The sequence below is a fragment of the Narcine bancroftii genome, chromosome 4, assembly GCF_036971445.1.
Source record: "Narcine bancroftii isolate sNarBan1 chromosome 4, sNarBan1.hap1, whole genome shotgun sequence".
NCBI lineage: Eukaryota > Metazoa > Chordata > Chondrichthyes > Torpediniformes > Narcinidae > Narcine > Narcine bancroftii.
The window spans coordinates 71,160,079-71,183,664 of record NC_091472.1 but is presented as its reverse complement, the minus strand read 5'-3'; the positions used below and the strand labels follow the sequence as shown (position 1 = coordinate 71,183,664).

Sequence of the window (23,586 nt, the reverse complement as noted above, 5' to 3'; positions counted from 1 at the left end):
CTATAAACAAGTTGGAAAATGTGCAATTTGACTGTACACTATATCGCTGGCAAGCGGACAGGAAGACTTTTCTCTCTGCCTTTGCTAGCTTACAACAGCAATGAGGAAGCTTATTGGGGCACCTCATTTTATGTTTCTTTCCTCTGCATGGAAGGGCAGATAATTGAAGTTTCCATTAACAGTGTGCAATTGACGGGCGCTCTCACTGGAAAGTAATCTACAACTCTTGTATTCAAGCCATATTAACTAGTTATACAACACCACAATTTGGACCACATGACAGTGCACTAAGGTATATCAGTGGTCCTTTAAACTATTATAATTTAAGCTGCAGTCCAACCATGTAATTTAATTGGATCCCTTATAAACTTGACTCTATTGATTCTGCAAGTACAAATGAAACTCTTTTGAAAGCAATGATGGTTTAAGCATCATCTAGAGCAGGGATAACTTTAGAGTGGTATTGTGGTCCCGATTACTGTCTCAGTTATTTTAAAATGCACAGACGAGCAGGAGTCTGTGCGACTGTAGAGTCAGGAGTGTTGCAGGGGAATCCACAGACACCCAGTTATGTTTTTTTACACAGCCGCTGCATTCCAGGAAATGATTCCCATTTTCACAGAATGCATGCTCTGTAAGAAAAAACTCAGAACGGGAATGAGGGTGCCATTCCCATTCCAACATTTTACCTCCTCGACCCCTTGTAAATTTCCTTGAATGGCTGCAGTCTAAAGTGAACTGCAGGCTTTCTGTGAACAACGGGCTAATGAATAGGACATCGCCCCAGTGGCGTTGCAAGTCCCTCCTCTTTACTTGCCACAAATCTGGTATGCTGTCTAAACTCATGTAAAGAAACAGAGATTTGTAGTTTTGATCGTTTGTGTGTGAACAATCAATGCTGAGATGTTGGACATTCTTCAGACCGATAAAATCACGCAGTCTTTCTCTTGTACTGTAGGGGGCACCGGATGACACTAATGGCGACTCTTTGGCTGCCTTACAACAAGGCAATTTTGAGTAATATTACATGTTCTGTACTATTACATGACAATAAAGGAATTTTGAATTTAACCTAGCAGTCTGAAATTGTTGATAAGGATATATGCTATCTTTAAACCAATGTATCAAGTGAAGGCCAGCAACTACCACTGCCTCCGTTGAATGGCACAGAGCATTTTATGAATGTGAAGGCATCACGTTCAAACAAGCTGCCATTGTCAAATGCTCAGTAGGAGGGGAGGTGGAGGGTGGAAGAACAGAAGACTTTTATCAAAAAATACTGACACCTTCCCATGATGGTTCACTGTAATTTTATGGGCTGTGAGGAGGCAACTTTGACACCAATCACTTAAAGTGCAGCCAACAGCTGCAGAGCAGGGAGGGGGTGGGGGGTGCAGTGGGTGGTGGTGGAAACAGGAAAGTAAGCTGAGGAGGAAGAAAAGATCATGAAGATTCACTTTTACCTTTGATGTTTACAATAGGCTGAGTCTTTTCTACTTCCTTTTTGTAATTAGTTTTTTTTTTGGTACTTTGACAACCTGACCATTTAGTTAAATAAAATTCCTCAAAAAATTCTTTACTATTTACTTTATTTCTAATGATTACTTTTGCAATGGAAGAGCTACTGAATTTAGATTAAGATTTCAATTTATGCAATATTTCTGGGACCAAAATGTTAATTTTCCTGACCAAAATAACCACTTAAAGGAGGTAATGTATTTTTCAGACAGAAAGGTACAAAAGGAGGTTTCCTGCAAAGCAAGGTCTATTTATTCACTGCCCTTCAATTGGGTAATTCCAACAGACACAACATATAAGGAGTATGTGCTGATTAATGAAATAAAGATCAATGCAATTACTGTAAAGCTCTGTTGGGAAGAACCACAGTCCAAATCTCAAATGTTTCACTGATCCACTGTTTATGGATGAAACTTTAGTAGTGTTACTGTAAGGGAACATATTGAAATGTTTGGTGTAGTGAATGGAGATATCATGACCTGACTGTAAATATGAATATGTATTTCCCCAAAAAGTGCAAGGTTGACCAAACTAGGGCTTTTCTCTTTGAGGTGACAAAGGAAAGAGGTGACTTAATCTTTGGCTTGGCTTCGCGGACGAAGATTTATGGAGGGGGTAAATGTCCACGTCAGCTGCAGGCTCGATTGTGGCTGACAAGTCCGATGCGGGACAGGCAGACACGGTTGCAGCGGTTGCAGGGGAACATTGGTTGGTTGGGGTTGGGTGTTGGGTTTTTCCTCCTTTGTCTTTTGTCAGTGAGGTGGGCTCTGCGGTCTTCTTCGAAGGAGGTTGCTGCCCACCAAACTGTGAGGCGCCAAGATGCACGGTTTGAGGCGATATCAGCGCACTGGCGGTGGTCAATGTGGCAGGCACCAAGAGATTTCTTTAATAGACATATATAAAATCATGGGAGACACAGAAAGGGAAGACAGCCAGCATCGTTTCCCCAGGACAACAATACCAAATACCAGAGGACTGTTTACGGTGAGTGAAAGAAAGTTTAGGGGAGTTCAGGTTTTTTTTTTATATACACACAGAGTCGAGTGCCTGAAATGGAGTTAAACAAGAAAATCTGTTGATGATGGAGTGCAGTACATAAAAGTACTAGAGAAACTCAGCAGGTCAGGCAGCATCCATATGAAGTAAAAGGTAACCAATGATTCGGCCTGAGCCCTTCGTCCTGAAATGTTAGTTGTCCTTTACTTCCTATAGATGCTGCCTGACTTGATGAGTTTTTCCAGCTCTTTTGTATATTGCAGGTGCCTCGAATGAATTGATGGGAGAGATGGTGGCTGGTAGAATAGTGATATTTGGAAGTCTCTTCGATAAGCACAAGGATTAAGAAAAATAGAGGGTTATCAGTGTGTGGTAGGGAAGTGTTATATTGTTATGGAGTAGGTTTATATGCTGGTACAACATCGTGGGTCGATGGGCCTCTTCTATGCTGTAAATTGCCAACATTGCAAGGGTTCAACATTCCTGAGATGCAAGAAAGTCAACCATATTGTTGAGCCTTCATGGTATGAGGGGCTTTATAGGGGGAGCATCAATAAATTAACAAAATCCAAATGGAATTTTATGCAGCACAAAATTAGTGTGCTGTTGTTTTCAAGATGCAGACACTTTCTTCATTATAAATCACAGCATTGCTTTATATACCAGTTGGGTGAATAAACCAAAAGCAACATTCAAGACCTGCTTCCCATGTTTCCAGTACAACGCTCTGTTGCCTGTGCATTGACACCCCCACACCAGTCCGGCCAGGATCCTCTCCGTGGTGTACCTGTGGAAATTTGGTGATGTACCGAATCTCCTCATGAAGTGTCTGCAGCCAGTGGATCAATGTGGTCCTGTCACAACGAAGAGGGATCAGTTTCGTCAAGTTTTACTCTTTTTGGTACACAGACAGGCAATCTGTTTGCTCATAGTTTTGCTATTATCTGATTCCACCTGCATTGAATTCGCCCATCGTTATTGAATGAAGATCTACCGGGACCACTGCCTGAAGAGGGCGCACAAAATCAGTGAACCGGTGCGAGCTCGAAAGGCCAACATGGCCTGTTTCCGCTCCGAAAATGGTTATATGGTTTATATGAGCTGATGCTGTTACTCTTAAGTTACACAAAATACATTTTGCCTGATTGAGTATGTTTCTCAAAGGTGCATCTCAATCTGTTTTCTTTATTACAGTAATTCCCAAATTATTGTATTTAAATGCTGAAATGGAAATTGTAGATTGCAGGAAAAAGTGCAAAATTAAAAAAATAATAACTTTTATGCCAGGAACACAGGAAACTTTGTACTGGATCCTTGTCAATCAACATTAAAAAGACTGAACTAAAATCTGAACTACAGAACAAGATGTAGAATTTAACTTTCGGGAACAGATTGAAATGCATGAGGGCAAATCACAATAACATTTAGGAGGCTGTAAAAAAAAAGGCTACCAGCTCACATTCCACTCCCTTACACTTTTGCAAAGACTCAAGATTACCTAAGTTGATGGAAGGAGAAGGAAAGAAAAGAATGGACTCAGTAGAATTTCTGTTGTATTTTTGTTGAATGACAACATTGTCTGACTGGCTTAATGCAACCTAGATTGTATACCTAAAATGGATGAGAGGGGGGGGGGGTGGGGGGGTGGCTTGGGAGGAGGGAGGGGGGGGGAGAAAAAGTCACTGTATATGTGTGAAAAAGAAAAAGTGTATATCATGGCTAATGTGATTTATGGTGTGAAAAATAAAAAAAATTAAAAAAAAAGAAATGAAAAGATTACCCCAAAAGGTTTTACGCAGCAACAAAAATTAATGAGGGAGCAAGTTTATAGTGTTCAGAATGGCACCATGTGTCTCATGCTGGTTTTGAAGCATTTTCAGTTCCACTCACCAGCATGGAAAATTTTAAATGGAGTAACTAAGGAATGGAAAAGTAGTTGTGCATGTAGAAGTGCTGATCATTTGAACAATCTTTTCCCTCCAATGAATTGCCCATTTATTAAGTAAATTGAACTGGTGATTGGAATGGTTTGTCACCTGAAAAAAGGAAGCACAAGGCAAAGTTGGTCATCTCAGTCCAGAGGCAACCTTATGGCTTTTCCACCTGTATATTCATTGATGGGGGTGATGCCCCTGTTAATTGGGGTTTTATTACTGTAAGTGGGCTCCAGTTTGCTCTGAAGCAAAGCACTGTGGCAATTATGACAAAATTTACATTGGGTTTAGCAGTCTCCTCAGCATGGAACAATGTTAGCAATGGTGGAGGTTTGGATACTAATTGGACACAGATTGAATGCACATCTATATTTTAACTGGCCACAATGAATTGTTACCCAATGTACATTTGATCATTTATGATTGTCCAGTATAATCAAGACAGGAAATTGTTTGTGAATGAAGGTTCAGTGCTGGGACCCTCTTTACAATAAGTATTAGTGATCTAGGTAAAGGAATTATATGTAATATCTCTAAATCTGCAGATTAAGCTAGGTGGTAGTGTGAGCTGTGAGAAAGATTCCAAGAGGCAGCAGGGTAATTTGGACAGATTAGGAAAGTGGGCAAATGCATGGCAGATGCAGTATAATGTAGACAGATGTGAAGTTATCAACTTTGGTGGCAATAACTGGAAGGCAGATTATTACCTGAATCATGAGACAACTTAGGAAAAGGGGAAGCAAGAAAACCTGGGCATCATGTTCCATCAGCCTTTCAAGGTTGGAATGCAGGTACAGCACCCAGTGAAGGAAGCAAATGGCATGTTGGCCTTTGAAGTAAGAGGTTTTGAAGGGACTTGGTGAGGTCACACCTTGAGTAATGTGTACAAATTTGGTCTCCAAATCTGAGGAAGGCATCTTTGTTCTTGAGGGAGTGCTGTGAAGGCTAATTCATGGGATGAAAGGTCTGACAAATGAAGAAAGATTGGATAGACCAGGGTTATACAAATGAGATGGGATCTCATGGAGACATTTAAAATTCTGCCAGGAATAGACAGGTTAGATACAGGAAGAATGTTCCCAATGTTGAGGAAGTACAGAACAAGGGATCACAGTTTAAGGAAAAGGAGGAAGCCATTTCAGACTGAAATGAGAAATTTCTTCACTCAGAGAGTTGTGCAACTCTCTACCACAAAGTTGTTAAGGCGAGTTCATTGGATACATTCAGAAGAGAGGTGATTGTGGCCCTTATGACTAAAGGATCAGGATTATGGAGAGAAAGTGGGAATAGGGTACTGAAGTTACCTGATCAGCCATGATTATTTTGAATGGTGTTGCAGACATGAAGGCTGAATCCCTGGTGTCTTCACGTATAGTCTGACGAGTTACAGTTCGTTTCTACCAGGTAATTGGCCACTGCATTATCCATTCCTCCTCATCACCGGTGCTATTGAATTACCTTCATTGAACTGCTAATTTAGGCGGGTCAGTGTGCTGCCTCGATATCTGGTTCTGTCCATTCCCCCTCTGATGCCATTTGCATTAATGTATAGTAGAAGTCCGAAAATTTGGACTGCTCAGGGATTGGCTCAGCCCGGATTTTCTGGATTCTTGGGCAATACTTTTAATATTAAATTTTAATGAGGAATAAAGAAGATGAATTTTGATAGTTTATTCATTAACAAACACAGCATGCTTCATGTACAAAAACGAGCAGCTTTAAAGAAAAAGAAAAATGCCACTGGGGTACTTACACATGCATGCACGCACACAAAAGCGCACTAAATGTAAAAAGTTTGAGAGGTTTTGTTAAGTCCGGATTCTCAGGTGGTCTGGATTTCCAGCATCCAGATTTTTGGACTTCTACTGTATTTTGTTAATTTTTGGAAAATAGACATAGTAATTCAGAAACTTTGAATCCGACCTATAGAATGATAATTTCACTTTTAATGTGGGATATAATGTTCCTCATCATTGCCAGAAATGCCAGTGCAAAGTAACATTGAAAAATCAGTGACATTACCTTATTTCTGTCCTGGCCAGGAAACAGCAAACCTAGAAGAGCCATTTCTTTATAAAAATAGAAAAATGCAATTTCATTAATTTGACAATTGGGATATATAAGCAAATATTTTAAGTGCAATACATATTTACTGATGTTTGCAGATGTTTAATACTGTGTATTCTATCTTTCTATACTAAGGAGCTTAGTTTCTGAACACCGCCCCCCCCCCCCCATTCTTTGAATATTTTTCGTTTTTGAGGAAAAGCCTATACTTGTTGTTTTAGCTTCTCTGCTTTTTATAAAGTTCATGCTTGTCAGCGCTTAGTCATGCAAGCAAGTAGGTGTGAAGATGGACAGAGTGCCACATGCATAATTCTGTATCACTGTGCTGCCCAGTACTATATTCCAAGATGCAAATACAGTTTGGTGTTTTTATTAGATTATGCACATCTGTTCAGATGTATTGAATTGCCTGGGTAGAATTCTGTCTTTCTAAATGTTCAAGATTGATTACCAGGTTCTGAGTTTAAACTTCACTGGTCTTATCCTGTAAATCAAGCAACTGGCTTTCTAATTTTGCTTAAATGACTCCTGAGCTGCGAAATACTTGAGTGTAGAGTTGTCTCATACAACAGTGAGCAGCACCAAATGAGAGAGGTGCTTTTTCTCATTTTCATATTTCCTTCTGACATAGTAGACCATTCAGCCCATCCAGTCTATGCCAGCTATTGGAACAATCCCACTTCCATGTAATCTAGTCTCTCTTACATGTGCATTATCTCCACTCTCATCTTCCTAGCATGAAAGGCACTTTACAGTGGCCAATCAATCTACATTCCAATATTCTTTCTGAGCTTTTTTTGGTACCTTTTTAGATGATCAAAGTCAAGCTCGCTGTTTGTCTAAATTTTGAATTGCTTCAGTGATAAGGTGTGAACCAGCAAACCTAGTTCCGAATCTCTTTTAAACACTACAAGTTTGCACTCAAAGCAAGAGAGCTGTGCACTCCTATCCTTGCAACCTTCTGTGAAGGTCACTTAAGCACAAGCTAAAGACTACCATGAAGTAAAATTTCTGCAGCCTGTGAACTCTACGTATTTGCAGCCATTTACTTCATTAACACTTTCACTGTTCCTGGCAGGCTGCAAAATGTACAACCCATCTTCACTTTGGAAGTTACTGTACCCACGTTGGGCAGAAGGTGATCTGAATGTTGATGGTTAAACTCTGAGAAATTCAATGCGGGTTCAACCCTTTAACTATTTTGTTGACACTTGTACAAAGCTCGGCATCCCTGCTGTGATGTCAGGTGGAAAACAGGAGGTATTCAGTGAATGATGCAGTGAAACATTATCACATTGCTTGTTTCCTTTTTGTCACTCATGTAGGTTAAAGAAAGGGTTCAGTGGATTAAATTTGGAATCACAGATTCATAAAAATTCTGGGACTAAGGGTTGTTGACCCCTAGTTTAGAGCCTTCTGCTCATGGACCAACTGCATTGTAGTGCTACGCTACATTTTCCAGTTTAGGTACCGAACCTCGAAACATAGATTCAGTGACATTGTTGTCCTATAAAGTAGACTCTGCTTAAACTGTGGTTCCTCAGTCCATCTGAGCAGCAGGAAACCCATGTATGCCCTCTAAATGTGCTGGAAACCCACTACCAAGAATAATTTCAAAGCCTGGTAATCTTATATTTGATCCATGAGCGTCATTTTTTTCCCCCAAAGAATTGTCACAGGCTTGCTAATTGATTTATTTCATGAGAAATTCTGGAAAAAAAACTACACAAGCTGAAAAGACAAGTTCATACAGGGGACAGTCAGGACTGGGATGTTAGTGCATAGAGGGGAAGCAGCTGTTCCTGAACCTGGTGGCACTAGCCCTGTGACTCCTACACCTCTTTCTGGAAAACAGCAATGAGAACAGAGCATGTGCTAGGTGATGTGGATCCCTGATGATTGCTGCTGCTTTCCACCAGCAGCGTTCCATGTAGGTTTTCTTGATGAGGAGAGTTTTGTCTGTGATGTTCTTGGCTGTGTCCACTACCTTTTGCAGGGCTTTCCAATCCAAGTTATTGGTTCCCCCATACCAGTCTATGATGCAACCAGTCAGCACACTTTCCACTACACATCTGTAGAAGTTTGACAAGGTTTCCAATGTCATACCAAATCTCCACAAACCCTTGAGGAAATAGAAACAATGATATGCTTTCTTCATAATGACATTAGTATGATGGGTCAAGAAAATGTCCTCTGAGAGAGTGATTCCCAAGAATTTATATTTGCTTACCCTCTCCATCTCTAATTCACCCAATGATCACTGAATCATACATCCTTGGTTTTCCCTTCTTAAAGTCTACAATCAGCTCCTTGGTTCTGTTGACTGAGTGAGAGGTTGTTGTTATGAGACCATTCAGACAAATTTTCAATCTCCCTCCTGTAAGCTGACTCCTCGTTCCTTTTTATACCACCCTCTACTATGGTATCATCAGCAAATTTGTAGATGGTGTTCTTGTCATATGAGCAACACAGTTGTCAGCATAAAGCGAGTAAAACGGGGCTAAGTATGCAGCTCTGTGATGCTCTGGTACTGATGGAGATTGTTGAGGAAATGTTCTTACCAATCCACACTGACTGGGGTCTGGAGGTGAGAATATCCAGGATCCAATTGCACAATGGGGTATTGAGATCCAGGTCTTGAAGTTCTGTCAGACTGTACATGTTTAACATTTGCTCATGTTAGACTGGAACTGTTTTACACTCTTGATTCAAGCAGCAGAGGTATTACAATAGGGCCATGTCCAAAATATTGGACCAAGATGGGGATCTTACCTGGGATATGAATTATAGTCAGATAAAAGAAATGGAAACCTATTTCATTAGTACAAAGATGATAAGCAGCAAATGGATTGCTCTTGAACTTTGAGTAATAAGGTAGAAGTAGGACTAGGTAGGTTTGGTATGGAAAAGGAAAGAAACTATTACCTTTTCATGGGTTATGGTGCTTCAGGTTTAAAAATATGTGATTATGTTAAGAGTAGATTAGTTCAAAGGTTTCCACCAACAGGAGGTTCGGTAAGCTAATGTAAAATGTCATTTCTAAAAACACAAAGGGAAAAACAGTAGGTTGTCATCATTTAGCCAACCTCACAAAAAAAATTGTTAAAATTTGGTTCAACAATAACATCCATGAAGGTTGGGGGCAATTACAAGGAAAATGTAGAGGGTGAGTATTTGAAGAGCTAGCACAGGTGTGATGTGCTCCACCTCCAGTGTGTGAATTTATAATGTTTTATAAATAATACTGCCTGGAGTGCTCTGAGCTCCAAATATTAAAAGCAGTGAAGCAATATCAAACAAGAGATGAAAAGATGTTGATGTTCAGAGAGAGCTGGTGTCCTTGAACATCAATTGCTGAAATATAACATGCAGTCTCAGCAAGCAATCAGAAGACAAATAATATATTGGTCTTTACTGCAATGGGCTTTAAGTACAAAAGTTACTGAAATTATATGAGGTACTGATGAGGCCACAACTGTTCTGGTCTCTTGTCTCTGGCGAAGGATGTCCTCACATAGGTGGGCAGTAGTAAAGTTTCATCTGATTACTTCTCAGGGTAATCAAATAAGGGTGGATAAATCCAAGGGTCTAACAAGATATTCCCTTGGGCCTTGAGGGAGGCTAGTGTAGAAATTGCACGAGTTCAGACAGAAATATTTAAAATGTCCTTAGCTACGTGTGTGGTGCCAGAGGATTGGAGGGTAGCTCAAATAGTTTAAAAGAGTAACCCTGGAAATTACAGACTGGTGAGCCTGACATCAGTAGTAGGTAAGTTATTGTAAGGTGTCACAAGAAATCGGATATACATTTATTTGGATATCCGTGGACTGATTAGGGATAGTCAACGTGGCTTTGTGCATGATAGGTCGTGTTTAACCAAACTTATAGAGTTTTTCAAGGAGTTTACCAGGAAAGTTGATGAAGGAAAGGCTGTGGATGTTGTCAACATGATCTTTAGTAAGACCTTTGACAAAGTCCCGCATGGAAGGTTAGTCAGGAAGGTTCAGACACTAGGTATTCATGGTGAAGTAGTGAACTGGATTGAACAATGGCTAGATGGGAGAAGCCAGAGAGTAGAGGTGAATGATTGCTTCTCAGACTGGAGGACTGTGACTAGTGGTGTGTCTCAGAGATCGGTGCTGGGACCATTGTTGTTTGTCATCTATATCAATGATCTGGATGATAATGTGGTAAATTGGATCAGCAAGTTTGCAGGTGACACTAAGATTGGAGGTGTTGTGGACAGTGAAGAAGGCTTTCAAAGTTTGCAGAGGGATCTGACCAGCTGAAAAATGGCAGATGGAATTTAATGCAGACAAGTGTGAGGTGTTGGAGTTTGGAAGGACAAATAAAGAAAGAACATACCTGGTAAATGAAAGGACACTGGCGTGTGCAGTAGAACAGAGGGATCTGGGAATACTAATAAATAATTCCCTGAAAGTGATGTCACAGGTGATAGGGTTGTGAAGAGAGCTTTTGGCATCTTGGCCTTCATAAATCAAAGTATTGAGTTCAGGAGTTGGGATGTTATGTTAAAGTTGTATTAGACATTGTTGAGGCCAAATTTGGAGTATTGTATGCAGTTTTGAAGGTCATGTTTAACCAAAATAGAGTTTTTCAAGGAGGTTACCAGGAAAGTGGACAAAGGAAAGGCTATGGATGTTGTCTACGTGATCTTTAGTAAGGCCTTTGACAAAGTCTCATATGGGAGATTAGTCACCTAACTACAGGAAAGATATCAATAAGATAGAAAGAGTGCAGAGACGATTTACTAGGGTGTTGCCCGGACTTCAGGAACTGAGTTACAGGGAAAGGTTAAACAGGTTAGGACTTTATTTCCTGAAGTATAGAAGAATGAGGGGAGATTTGATAGAGGTATTTAAAATTAAGAAGGGGAATAGACAAAGTAAATGTAGATAGACTTTTCCATTGATGGTAGGTGAGATACAAACCAAAGGACATGGGTTCAGAGTGAAATGGGAAAAGTTTAGGGGAAACATGAGAGGAAACCTTCACATAGAGAGTGGTGGGGGTATGGAATGAGCTTTCAGCTGAAGTGGTGTATGAGGGCTCAATTTTAATATTTCAGAGGAATTTGGACAGGTATGTGGATGGGATAGGTATGGAGGGCTAAGGACTTGCTGCAGATCAGTTGGACTAGGCAAAAAAAAGTTTGGCACAGATTAGAAGGGCCGAAGGGCTTCTGTGCTGTAATGTTCTATTGTGCCAGCATTGTCTTATGCAGGAAACGTGAAGCAGCTCCTTTGAGTTTAGAAGAAAAAAGAAGTACAAAATTCTTATAGGATTTGACAGGGTAAATGCAAAAATTATGTTTCCCCTGACCAGAGTAACAAATTTGGTCTCTGAGGTCAGAGAAGATTTTTTTCATTGGAGGTTGGTGAATCTGTGAAATTACCGGCAAATGGGAGCTTTGGAAGCAAAGTGTCCCAGTATATTCAAGAGTGAGATTGACAGACTTTATATAAATAGTGAAGTGGCACAAAGTGAAAGATCAACCATTTTGTCAACAAAGACAGGGAAGACACAAGAGGCAGTGTGGTTTACTCCTGCTTCTAATCCTCATTGTCCAATGTTCTTATGTGCACATTGGAAAGAAGGTGATTTCAGAAATACTGCAAGGAGGAGAAAGTTAAACAAATAGTAAGTTGTCATGATTGAGAAAGCATTGCCTGCTGGACAAGACCAAACAGATACAAATACAGTCGCACTTATTAAAAAGGAATTGTATAATCTATCTACAAAAAACAGTTTTCAGGACAATTTGGATTACCTGGCAACATTTATTTGAGAACTTACAGGCATGGTGAGCTGAAAAATCTTTGATACTGAATAATGTTGGCACTGATAAGTGTTTAGAAGTGATTCACCAGAACTTTGTCTGAAATGGAAGGCTTTAGTTACAAGGGGAGACTGGATAGACTGGGATTGTTCTTAAAGTGGGACACAGGAAGCTGAGGGGTGAACATGGAGGTTTGTAAAATTATAAAGGACAAAAATGGGGTAGAAAGTCTTTTTCCAAGGATAGGGGATTCCAAAACTAGAGTTTTAATGTCAGAGGGGAAATATTTAAAGGAGATACGAGAGATAGTTTCCCACATGAAGGGTGGTGGGTATGTGGAACAAGCTGCCAGAGGAGGCAGTAGAGGCAGGTAAACTCTCAGCTTTAAAAAGCATTTGTCAGGAAAGAGTAGAAGGACATGGGCCAAATGCAGGAAACTGGGATTAGCAAGGATGGAAATCTCAGTTATCATGGATGAGATGGGCCAAGAGCCTGTTTCCTGATTCTATGACTGTACATTTTCTAGAATGTATTGAAGATTTTATCCCAGGTTCTCCTCATGTTTCATCAATTTTATTCATTGAATGACTGCAGTGTACAGAGTTTGGGCCCAAGTCAAATTATCACTGAATCGTCACAAACAATAGCACTATGGTATGAAGTGAACCAAGCTCAATATGTGTTTGTTGTAGACATTTGCTGAGAATAAGATTAGATCTGGTTGTAATATTTTCCATAATAAAACAAGGGTCAGTTAAAATATCACAGATAAAATGTAGACTAGCAAATAACATAAAAAATAACATAACATAACAATTACAGCACGGAAACAGGCCATTAGGCCCTTCTAGTCCACACTGAACCAAACACTCCTCTCTAGTCCCACCTACCTGCACAATGACCATAACCCTCCACATTCTGCTCATCCATATACCTGTCCAGCTTTTTCTTAAATAATAAAATTGACTCTGCCACCACTATTTCTCCCGGAAGCTCGTTCCACACCGCTACCACTCTCTGAGTAAAGAAGTTCCCCCTCATGTTACCTCTACACCTCTGCCCCTTAACTCTTAACTTATGTCCTCTTGTTTCAATCTCTCCTACTCTTAATGGAAATAGTCTATCCACATCCACTCTGTCTATCTCTTTCATAATCTTAAATACCTCTATCAAATCCCCTCTCAACCTTCTACGCTCCAAAGAATAAAGACCTAATCTGCCCAATCTCTCCCTGTACTCTAGATGCTTAAACCCAGGTAACATTCTGGTAAATCTTCTCTGCACTCTCTCCATTCTCTTTATATCCTTCCTAATAATTAGGCGACCAGAACTGCACACAGAACTCTAAATTAGGCCGCACCAACGCCTTATACAATCTCAACATCACTTCCCAACTCCTATATTCCATGCAATGATTGATAAAGGCCAGCATACTAAAAGCCTTCTTCACCACCCTATTCACATGAGTTTCTACCTTCAGGGAGCGATGTACCGTTACTCCTAAATCCTTCTGCTCTTCTGTATTCATCAATGCTCTCCCATTTACTATGTATGTCCTGTTCTGATTCTTCTTACCAAAATGCAGCACCTCACACTTATCAGCATTAAATTCCATCTGCCATTTTTCAGCCCACTTTTCTAGGCAGTCCAAATCCCTCTGCAATCCTTGAAAACCTTCTTCATTATCCACTATTCCACCTATGTTAGTACCGTCTGCATATTTACTAATCCAATTCACCACCCCATCATCTAGATCATTAATGTATATAACGAACAATAATGGGCCCAATACAGATCCCTGAGGCACACCACTGGTCACCGGCCTCCAACCTGACAGACAATTTTCCACTACCACTCTCTGGCCTCTCCCTTTCAGCCAATGTTCAATCCATTTGACTATCTCAAAATTTATACCTAAAGACTGCACCTTCCTAACTAACCTTCCATGTGGTACCTTATCGAAGGCCTTACTGAAGTCCATATAGACAACATCCACCGCGCTACCCTCATCTACATTCCTAGTCACCTCTTCAAAAAATTCAATCAGATTGGTCAAACAGGACCTTCCGCCCACAAATCCGTGTTGAGTGCTCCTGATCAGACCCTGTCTATCCAGATATTTATAAGTACTATCTCTAAGAACTTTCTCCATTAATTTACCTACCACAGACGTCAAACTTACAGGCCGATAATTGCCAGGCTTCCTCCTTGAACCCTTTTTAAATAACGGAACCACATGCGCAATACGCCAATCCTCCGGCACTATCCCCATCTCTAATGACATTTGGAAAATTACTGTCAGAGCCTCTGCTATTTCCTCCTTTACTTCTCTCAATGTCCTGGGGAAGGTCCCGTCTGGTCCCGGAGACTTATCCACCTTTATATTCCTCAAAAGCCCTAACACTACATCTTTCGTAATCACTATATTCTCCATATTTACCCAATTTGCTTTTTTTATCTCACATATCCCAATATCCTTCTCCTTGGTGAATACCGAAGAAAAGAAACTGTTCAATATCTCCCCCATTTCTCTAGGCTCCACACACAGTTTTCCACTCTGATTCTCTAAGGGACCAATTTTGTCTCTCGCTTTCCTTTTACCATTAACATATTTGTAGAACCCTTTTGGATTAATTTTCACCCTGCTTGCTATAGTCTCCTCGTACCTTCTTTTAGCTTTCCTAATTCCTCTCTTAAGATTCCTCTTACATTCAATGTATTTTTCAAACATCTCCTTAATTCCATGCTTCTTATACCTAATGTACGCCTCCCTTTTTCTTCGAACCAAGTTTCCAATATTCCTTGAAAACCACGGCTCTCTCCAGCCTTTTGCCCCTCCTTTTAACCTAACAGGAACATAAAGCTTTTGCACTCTCAAAATCTGATCTTTAAAAGACTTCCATCTCTCTACTACATCCTGCCTATAAAACAAATTGTCCCAGTGCACACCCTGTAAGTCCTTTCGCATCTCCTCAAATCTAGCTTTTCCCCAATCAAAAACCTCAACCCTTGGTCCTGACTTATCTCTTTCCATAATGACATTGAAGCTGATGGCATTATGATCACTGGACCCGAAGTGCTCGCCAACACTAACCTCCGTCATTTGACCCATCCCATTTGCCAACAGTAGATCTAACACTGCTCCTTCTCTGGTCAGCACCTCTACATATTGTTGTAAAAAACTATCTTGCACACATTTCACAAACTCTAACCCATCCAGCCCTTTCACAGAATGTGTTTCCCAATCTATATGTGGAAAATTAAAATCTCCCATAATTACAACCCTGTGCTTATCACAAATATCTACTATCTCCCTACAGATTTGCTCCTCTAGGTCTCGGTCCCCTCCGGGTGGTCTATAATACACCCCTACAAGTGTAACCTCTCCTTTCCCACTCCTCAGTTCCACCCAAATAGCCTCCGTGGACGAGCCCTCTAATCTATCCTGCCTAAGCACTGCTGTAATATTCTCCCTGACAAGCAATGCAACACAACCTCCTCTTGCCCCTCCGACTCTATCACACCTAAAGCAACGAAACCCAGGGATATTCAGCTGCCAATCACATCCCTCCTGCAACCATGTCTCACTAATCGCTACCACATCATACTTCCAAGTATCAATCCACACCTTCAGCTCATCCACCTTTTTTACAATACTCCTGGCATTAAAATATATGAATTTCAGAGATTTCCCAATTCTTAATACCTGTTTTCCCTCATCTTTAATAACAACATTATTTCCTTTTCCTGCCAATTGCCCTTCATCTTCTTCCAGAGCATTTCCTTTCTCTATCACCTTCCCATCCATATTCAAATACTTACTACAAACTTTCTTTGTTTGCATTCTAACCTTCTCCTTACTGCTCTGTACTATTTTGCTCCCTCCCCCCAACCATTCTAGTTTAAAGGATCCTGAGTAGCCCTAGCAAATACCCCTGCCAGGATTCTGGTCCCCCTGGGATTTAAGTGTAACCCGTCCTTACTGTACAGGACACATCTTCCCCAAAAAAGGTCCCAGTGATCCAGAAACTTGAAACCCTGCCCCTTACTCCACCCCTTCAGCCACGTGTTAATCCTCCACCTCATTCTATTTCTATTCTTACCGTCACGTGGCACAGGGAGTAATCCAGAGATTACCCCCTTTGCAGTCCTTCTTTTTAACTCCCTACCTAACTGCCTGTACTCACTTTTTAGGACCTCTTCTCTATTCCTCCCTATGTCATTGGTACCTACATGTACCACGACCTCTGGCTCCTGTCCCTCCCACTTTAGGATATCCGGGACACGAGCAGCAACATCCCGGACCCTGGCACCAGGGAGGCAAACCACCATCCGGTTCTCCTTGCTGCGTCCACAGAATCCCCTATCTGTCCTCTTAACTATGGAGTCCCCTACCACTATTGCCCTCCTCTTCCTTTCCCTACCTTTCTGAGCTACAGGGGCTGACCCCGTGCCAGAGGCATAGCCATTGCTGCTCCCCCCAACTTTGATGTCCTCCTCAACAGTACTCAAAGAGGCGTACTTATTGCTGAGGGTTACAGTCATAGGGCTCCTCTCTGGCACTTTACATTTTTCTGTTCCTCTCCTAACTGTTACCCACCTTTCCTCCTCCCATGGCCCTGGCGTGACCACCTGGCTGGAACTCCTGTCTATGACTTCCTCTGTTTCCCTAACCAGCCTGAGGTCATCGAGCTGCAGCTCTAGTTCCCTAACACGGTCCCTAAGAATCTGCAGCTTGACACACCTAGTGCAGATATAGACATCCGGGAGTCTGGAAGACTCCAGGACCTCCCACATCTGGCACTCCCAACAACACAGTCCTAACACTCATCCTTTACCACAATGAAGTAGTAATAAAGACTATCTTACCTTAATGTGCAGTGACTCGTCCTCAACCTGTGCTTCCACTCACTCGCTGCCGCTCCCAAAAACCTTTCCTTTACTTTAATACACTACCCAATGTGACCACTAGCACTGTCCAATCCTAACCAGTTTCCTTTAATTACTCCCACCTGCACTCCCTATTCAATTACTGTCTCTGCCCTGAACAGCAATCCCCACCTAAATTATTAACTCTTAATTAAGACTAAATGACCACTCTACTCACGTCCGTTCAGCACAGCACGCTCCCGCCTCTTCGCTCCTTGCCAACTGGACCTCAACTGAGGTAAGGTTTTCTTTGTTTTTAAAACTCCCTCCCTGCTGATGTCACCACACGCCTGCGCACTAGCTCCCTCCCCCTTTTAAATTTTAACTTAAAATTAAATTAACAATTTTAACTTTACACCAACAAACCTTTCCCCTTACAATTTAAATAAAATGCACACCTGGCTTTTTAAATAAATAGATAAATTAGGACCACTCTACTCATGTCCGTTCAGCACAGCACGCTCCTGCCTCTTCACTCCTTGCCAACTTCCTCTGATGGCAGCATCACTTCATCTCAGCCTGAAAGCTGCAAATGATCATTTGTGATGCCAAACAGTTGTAAATGCCTGTGCTATTTAGTTGTAAATCCAAGTTATTTCTCCTGTTGCTTTTCTATAAAAAATCAGTAAGTGCTTTGTGGTCCGGCAACTCCTGTAGACTAGCATGTTTTGAATCTGCTGCAGTCAGTACAAATTCCTTACAGACAGCGTGGGACTCAAACCCAGGTCCTAATCGCTGGCGCTGTAAAGATGCTGCGCTAACTTCTACGCTAACTGTGCCGCCCACAGTATTATTTCCTGTTTTAAGCTTTGTTCTACCTTTGATGTGTTTTCACATGGTTCCCTTAAGGGTCAATTTCTGTTTTCCAGCATTTTCTGTGGTCCGGCAATGGCCAGGTCCCAACATCACCGGATCAGAGGTTCATCAAACGTTTCCGTTTGTGCTAACTGCCCATGTTCATCACCAACACATAGAATTGTCCATCACGTACCTTGTGCTGAACAAAAGTCTCTTGGACCCAAGAGTCTGTGGCCTGGCATGATGTAATCAGATCAAGTAGATGGGCCAGAAATCATGGAGAAATGCCATGTCCCCAGCTTTGTCAGTCAATGTGGTCAAACATTTCAAAATGATTCTGACAGGTGGGAACTACATTGCCCAGTGGTCTCTATGAATTGACAATACCACTTCGAAAATAATAATATTAAATGTTAAAGACCCATTCTGTGATCAGGTCAAACTATTTTTCACGTGTAAATAGTGGTTGTTCATAGCTCCCACTCCAACAGTTACAAGACTATTTCTTAGATTCTGAATGTTTTCTCACAGATAATGTTTGTCTTTGTTCATATGGTGCAATGCCAGGCAGGTCAGAGAAGTGCAGAAGGACATTAACTTCCTCAGCGTGGCTTTACACAACTCCAACTGCATGGAATGGCCTCAAATTTTGTCTGCATTAATTGAATAATACACTTTGTATCCTCTGGCTTGCTTTTCATATATATAATGTATACTAAGCTGCTAAAAATTCCAAACTGCCCAGCAAGCAAGTTCTTGACAACGGTTTTGTTGCCACTCGATTTACCTAGTGTCACCCTGTCATACGATACAAGCAGAACATGGACACAGTTTACCTTTGCAATATTGTGAAACACTATTCTTTTATGTTCTTTTTATTAATCTTAATTTCACAATTTCTTCTTTACACCTCTTCAGCCTCGGTTCCTCACTTCTGTCCCTTTGCACTACGACAGCAAAGCAACACCAAAACTTGAGTCAAGAATACCTAGGGTAACTGTTTATGTTGTGATTCTCATTGATGATCTTTTCATGAATCCATTGGAGGCTGCAGATGCTGGAATTGGAAGCAAAACACAAACTGTTGGAGGAACTCAGTGGGTTGAGCAGCATCAGTGGGAGAAAAAGAATGGTCAACCTTTCAGGCTGAAATTCTTCATGAAGACTGAGCAGAAAAATCCGTCTGGCTATAGTCAATATGTGGCTGTAGCAAGCAGGCTCCTGAGCTTGCTGCAAGCAGTCAGAGAGGAAAAAAAATGAAAGAAAAAGAAAAGCAGAGGAATACTCTTTATCATGGTTATAGTGATTAGTATATTGTGGAGAAAGGGTCTAGACAATAGACTGAGTTACACTGACCACGACAGAATAAACTGCTTCCTGCTCCACTTTTACTGAGGTAACACATACACAGAGCTGGGAACTACAAAGCTCAACAACTGTTCTCACAGCATCAAAGAAATTGGACCTCTGCTCTGTGAGGCACTTTTCAATGCTGTACTGTAAATGCATAATGCTCCAGATTTCTCTGCAATGAATTAATTTTAAGGAAAGTGCCATCAAAGAAATAATCTCCCCATTAATCAGTTTATTCCTTACAATATAATTCAATGGAAAAACTATTAATCATTCTTTTCTGGCATATTTTTAAACCAGTTCTATGTATTGTTTTTTACAGGTGTGTATTCGAAGGAGGCAACTTTTACTTGAAATTATGTTTATAAAAAAAAAGCTTTTTTTTTTGCATGCTTTTATTAGTTAAGCAATTAATTTTGAAGGTTCATCTCAGTTGTGGAACCATATTTGTTTAACCACAATGGACCTACTGTTGCACCTAGGCTGTAATCCTCCACTAATTAGGCTTAGTGCTCTAATTTATACTGTGGCTGCTAGAGTAAGGTGAAGTTTGACTTTGTTACAAATATATCTCACATCACTTCTTGTCGGTTGGCATGGCAGAAAAATGTAGAGACTTGCATTGTAATATAACTATGATCAGAACAACCACCAATTAATTTGATGGAGTTTGTTCAGTACTTTTTTGGAGAACAAATTAATCGAACATTGAAGGCATAAATAACATAACATAACATACATAACAATTACAGCACAGAAACAGGCCATTAGGCCCTTCTAGTCCATACCAAACCAAATACTCCTACCTGCACAATGACCATAACCCTCAACCTTCTTCTCATCCATATACCTGTCCAGCTTTTTCTTAAATAATAAAATTGACTCTGCCGCCACTATTTCTTCCGGAAGCTCATTCCACACCGCTACCACTCTCTGAGTAAAGAAGTTCCCCCTCATGTTACCTCTAAACCTCTGCCCCTTAACTCTTAACTCATGTCCTCTTGTTTCAATCTCTCCTACTCTTAATGGAAATAGTCTATCCACATCCACTCTGTCTATCCCTTTCATAATCTTAAATACCTCTATCAAATCCCCTCTCAACCTTCTACGCTCCAAAGAATAAAGACCTAATCTGCCCAATCTCTCCCTGTACTCTAGATGCTTAAACCCAGGTAACATTCTGGGTAAATCTTCTCTGCACTCTCTCTACTCTGTTTATATCCTTCCTATAATTAGGCGACCAGAACTGCACACAGAACTCTAAATTAGGCCGCACCAACGCCTTATACAATCTCAACATCACTTCCCAACTCCTATATTCCATGCAATGATTGATAAAGGCCAGCATACTAAAAGCCTTCTTCACCACCCTATTCACATGAGTTTCTACCTTCAGGGAGCGATGTACCGTTACTCCTAAATCCTTCTGCTCTTCTGTATTCATCAATGCTCTCCCATTTACTACGTATGTCCTGTTCTGATTCTTCTTACCAAAATGCAGCACCTCGCACTTATCAGCATTAAATTCCATCTGCCATTTTTCAGCCCACTTTTCTAAGCAGCCCAAATCCCTCTGCAATCCTTGAAAACCTTCTTCATTATCCACTATTCCACCTATCTTAGTATCGTCTGCATATTTACTAATCCAATTCACCACCCCATCATCTAGATCATTAATGTATATAACGAACAATAATGGGCCCAATACAGATCCCTGAGGCACACCACTGGTCACTGGCCTCCAACCTGACAGACAATTTTCCACTACCACTCTCTGGCCTCTCCCTTTCAGCCAATGTTCAATCCATTTGACTATCTCAAAATTTATACCTAAAGACTGCACCTTCCTAACTAACCTTCCATGTGGTACCTTATCGAAGGCCATACTGAAGTCCATATAGACAACATCCACCGCGCTACCCTCATCCACATTCCTAGTCACCTCTTCAAAAAATTCAATCAGATTGGTCAAACAGGACCTTCCTCTCACAAATCCGTGTTGAGTGCTCTTGATCAGACCCTGTCTATCCAGATATTTATAAGTACTATCTCTAAAATATGAGCAGAATAAATGTTAGTTTCATCAACCATATTTTAACCAATACATGATGCAAAAAAATGGAAAAGTAACCCCCACTACATCCTATATTTAAAGATAGTTGAAATGTGTGGCTAATTTGAACCATGTAGATATTGGAGAAGTTGCCAAATTTGAACCAAATTCATTTATGGATCGGTTAAAAAGTTACTAGAATCAAAATCAGAATTCATTGTCATGAACATGTCACAAAATTAATTGTTTTGCGGTAGCATTAAAGATGCAAAATTGCTATAAATTACTCTTTTTGAAATAAATAAATTAGTTCAAAATAGCGAAAGCGAGGTCTGTGGTTCATTGTCCATCTGGTGGCAGAGAGGAAGAAACTGTTTCTGCAAACTTGGGTTACCTCCTTCCCAATGGTAGCAGTGAGAAAAGGAAATGGCCTAGATGCTGAGGGGTTCTTGTGGATAGAGGCTGCTTTCTTGAGACACCGTCTCTTGTAGGTATCCTTCTTGGAGTGAAGACTGATACCCATGATAGCTCCAGCTGAGCTTACAACTCTCTATAGTCTTTTCATCCCCTGTGCATTGGCACCTTCATACCAGACAGCGATGCATCCAGTCAGAATACTCTCCATAGTACATCTGCAGAAATTTGCAAGTCTTTTGTGACATACCAAATCTCCTCAAACTCTTCATGAAGTATAGCCACTGGACTGGTGAGCCTTCTTCATGATTGCATTGACATGGAGGCACCAGGTAAGATCTTCAAAGATGTTGACAGCTAGGAATTTGACATTCTTAACACTTTCTACTGCTGACCCATCAATGAGGACTGGTTTGTGTTCTTTTTTCCCCTTCCTGAAGTCCACAATCAGTTTTTTAGTTTTACTAACATTGAATGCAAGGTTTTTGTTGTGGCACCACTTAACCAGTTGATCTATCAGTGAAGAGCAATTAAGATTGCATCTGCTGTAGAGCGATTACTACTAGGTTTTTTCCTGTTGTTTTGTATCATAATGCATTAAGTAAACTGACAAATGGTGAAGCTATTTTGTTGCAGATGGGTTAGCCCAAAATGAAATATTCTGAGAAGGAATCTACTGCCTTTAGGATTTACAGTATTTTAGGGTATGCATTGAAGACTTGAAAGGGTAGTTCCATATGTGTGTTGCTGACCAGCTGAAGTGCTGCAAGACACTGGAAATCAAAGACCCCCCACCTTTGAAGGCAGCTGCTGGATGAGGTTTAGTTTAGTTCTTAATGCTTATATATAGCTCATGAAAGGAAGAGCATCCTGGTGAGTCTGTAATGTCAAGAATCGAGCCTCAAGCACCACCAGTCAATGCCAACAATGTTCAGAAATGTCAGAGAGTGATCAGCTCAGTGACCTGATAGTAATATAGTGCGTGCGCACGCACACACACACACACACACACACACACACACACACACACACACACACACACACACACACACACACACACACACACACACACACACACACACACATCTCCTTCTGCGAATCTTGAGTCTATAATCCCCAAGTTCTTGTCTCACCTGCCAGTGGAAATAACCTCCCTCATTCTACCGTAGCTCAACCTTACATAATTTTTTTAATGTTTCTGTAAGATCCAACCCTCTCTGTCATCCTCTGGAAGTCCCATTTTACTCAATCTCTTCTCATAAGCTAAATTACTCCATCCCAGAATCAATCAGGTAAACCTTCTCTGCGTCACCTTCAAAGCTAGTATAGGGTTTCTTAGGTAAGGAGAGCAGAATTTGCATCACAAAATATACCATACAATTATCATTCCAGTACAAGTGTCTAAATCTACCTTCCCACCTTGGACAGATAATGGCATCACCATCACTTTGTCAACCACCATAAATCCCTTGGAAGTCGTATATATTTGTGTGTGTGTGTGTGTGTGTGTGTGTGTGTGTGTGTGTGTGTGTGTGTGTGTGTGTGTGTGTGTGTGTGTGTGTGTTTGTGTGTGTGTGTGTATTATTTATATATTCTTTATTAAATGTATTTGAGACACAGATAATTTTGGAAGAATGGGGGAATTAAGGATGAAAAAGAACAGGCAGTCAGAACAGGTAAGTAGAGTTGAGTCCACAGCCATATCTGCTATGTTCTAAATGAGT

The 23,586-nt window shown here is 40.8% G+C and overlaps 1 protein-coding gene across 10 annotated transcripts in view; it reads left to right on the top strand.

Moving 5' to 3' along the window:
- The window catches only part of LOC138760671 (uncharacterized), a 202,480-nt gene that overhangs the window by 89,928 nt on the left and 88,966 nt on the right, over positions 1-23,586 (top strand). For 2 of the 10 annotated variants that reach the window (XM_069931589.1, XM_069931588.1), the window contains one exon: positions 959-1,071. The exons of the other annotated variants lie outside the window; for them this stretch is intronic. In XM_069931589.1, coding sequence (XP_069787690.1) covers positions 959-1,021 — 63 coding nt within the window. In that variant the 3' untranslated portion in view covers positions 1,022-1,071. Of the gene's footprint in view, positions 1-958; positions 1,072-23,586 lie in introns of those variants that run through there. 10 annotated transcript variants of the gene reach the window in all.